Here is a 2874-nt window from a genome sequence, read left to right on the forward strand (position 1 = left end):
ACTGCTGCTACTTCTTCTACTGCTGCTGCTGCTGCCACTACTACTACTACTACTACTACTACTACTACTACTACTACTACTACTGCCGCTGCTGCTGCATATATATATGAAGGAAAAAAAATGGAGATTGGGAAGTTAATAATTTATTAACAGCAAATTAATCATGTTCTTGCCAGTACCACCTGACTGGCCTTCGTGCGGGTGACACGTAAAAGCACCCACTACACTCTCTGAGTGGTTGGCGTTAGGAAGGGCATCCAGCTGTAGAAACTCTGCCAAATCAGATTGGAGCCTAGTGTTTTCACCAGTCCTCAGTCAAATTGTCCAACCCATGCTAGCATGGAAGGCGGACGTTTAACGATGATGATGATGATGATGACTTACAGCTGTTTCAATTAATACTCGGTAAATATTAAATTTATATTTATATGACCTGAACATAATATCTTCAAAGGGGGAAAAAATATACCCTTGGATGTTTTATATGTGTTTATGGATTTGTTATAGCAGACTGAATGTATTAACTTCCTAATCTCCATTTTCTTTTTCTTTGTTTATATGAATATAAACTATACGTTTATATATACCTATTATTTTAAGAAAATTAATTCCCCCAAAATACTAGGTATTGAACCAGTTTTTCCTTGGATGAAACCATCCCTTCATGAGGTTAACACAACCTCTAATTAAATATTTATATAAGTATTGAGTCACATTGTTCTTATGATTATATTTGAATCTGTTTCAGGTGACCCATGTATTTTATCCTGCCAGGTGGAGCTGAATGAAGCTGTCAGACTTCACGAACTCAACAAGGACTCAGAACTTACCATACATGGTAAGCACTTTTTGTTCTGTCGTGTCTGGGGAGAGTCATTCTCATTTAGTGCTTTATTGCTTAACACACTCACTGGTTTGATTTCCACTCCTATACTTTTTTTTCCTTTTCTAAAATTTTGGTTGCGTCTTGCAACCTTTTCAATAGTCGTTGACTCTGTCTGTTATCAGCTCTGATAGCAGAGTCAATGACTATTGAAGAGGTGGCAAGACAAAATGAAAAAAAGCTTTAGAAAAAATAAATAAGTAAATGAGTGGAAATCGAACCCGTGAATGTGTTAAATAATAAGACACTAAAAGAGAATGACCCTCCTTAGACACAATAAAATATCCTTAACACATGAACTCACATAAAGAACTTTGCAAGCCAAATACAAAAATGAAACTTTTTGTTCTATCCACCTATTTAAGTTCGATGAGGGAAAGAAAATGGAAGGGGTCATGCAGAAGGGTTGGGCCCAACTGATCCCTTGTATAATTAAAGCATATCATTTTATCTTATTAACTCTTAAAATTCTGTTGAAAATTTTCCAAATCAAAAGCCCAGCCTTTTCTAGCAGAAAACAAATAAATGATAGAGGAAAGGATTAAATTTTTGTCTTTTACATTAGACACTTCCTCACTTCCTTCAAAATGAATGAAACCTGGTTGGAATGACTCTTGTGATACCATGCATTTCAGTACTGTTTGACAGTGCTGTCAAAAGCCCAGTACTCTAATGATTTTGTAACCAAACAGAAATGATCGATAGAGGAAGGAATTAGTTTTCTACCTTATGTTTAGAGAGTTCCTCACTATTTGAAAAATTAATGTAACCAATGTTAGTATGATTTTGTGATATTATGCATTTCAGAACTGGTTGACTGATTCAATCTTGTGCAGTACTGTGTCTTACAGGAAGTTAAGGATCTAGTCTTTTACAACATACTGTGTAGTTATCTGTTATGTCCTGCTGCTACATATCAGTGGCTGTGTGAGCTATGAATCCTCGTTGCCACTGTTATGTCCCGCATTATGACGACGTATTTTGTCGTCTGTGCAGGACTGGCCCAAACAGCATACCTTACTGATTGACATTACTTACAGTGTCAGTCCACTGTTTATTAGAAGTGGACCAGCCTACTTCCCACCTGGGGGTGTCTGCCACAACATTATCGATAACAACACAACCTTGACAGCTCACATCAAACATTTACTGTCTCCATAAAGGGATTCCTCGTCAGAACATTTTTCGAAGTGGATAACCTTGTAATTTTTAATAACCTAAATTCACAGTCACTACATTTATTAACTCTTAATATCCTGTTGAATATTTTCCAAGTCAGAAACCCAGTCCTGTTGTGATTCTATTACAAAACAGAAATGAATGATAGATGAATAGAACAGGGTTACCTCCCTTACAGGAGGGAGTTCATCACTTTTTTAAATGAATGTGCACAAGGTTAATAGAATTTTTGTTATTTCCTGTGTTTCAGGACTGACCAGCTGCTGCAATACTGTGCAGGAAGATAAAGAGTTAATTAATTATCATTGTCATTTTTTTAATCAATTCCACTTGTATCATGGGAGTGGAATGGTAGAACCGATAGAACATCATTCAAAATATCTTGGTGCATTCTGATTGCTTTGTACTTTGAATTCAAATCTTATCGAGATAAACTTAGTTCGTTCATCCTGTTGATAAAAAATAGAAATTTAATTGGTTGTACTCTCTTTCCAAAAATGTGAGGCATTATACTAATGTCAAAACAATCGTTATTTCCTTTTATGGACAGACCACAGTGGTTTAATGGAATGACAATTGTCTCTGGATCAAACACACACACACACACACATAGATGTTATGTATATTTATGCATATTATATATTATAATGTGTATATTATATAATCATATATGTATATAGGTGCAGACGTGGGTATAGTAGAAGACACTTGCCCAAGGTGCCATGCAGTAGGACTGAACCCAGAACCATGTGGTTGGGAAGCAAATTTCCATCCATCCATCCATCCATCCATCAAGCTTTATAATTTTTATG

General features: G+C 35.9%; 1 protein-coding gene across 1 annotated transcript in view; it reads left to right on the plus strand.

Moving 5' to 3' along the window:
- Positions 1–2874, plus strand: part of LOC106871364 (protein kinase C iota type) — a 192963-nt gene that overhangs the window by 73425 nt on the left and 116664 nt on the right. The window contains exon 4 of the mRNA XM_014917773.2: positions 749–838. Within this exon, the coding sequence (XP_014773259.1) occupies positions 749–838 (90 nt within the window). The remainder of the gene's footprint in view (positions 1–748; positions 839–2874) is intronic.

This window comes from Octopus bimaculoides, chromosome 26, assembly GCF_001194135.2.
Source record: "Octopus bimaculoides isolate UCB-OBI-ISO-001 chromosome 26, ASM119413v2, whole genome shotgun sequence".
Taxonomy (NCBI): Eukaryota; Metazoa; Mollusca; class Cephalopoda; order Octopoda; family Octopodidae; genus Octopus; species Octopus bimaculoides.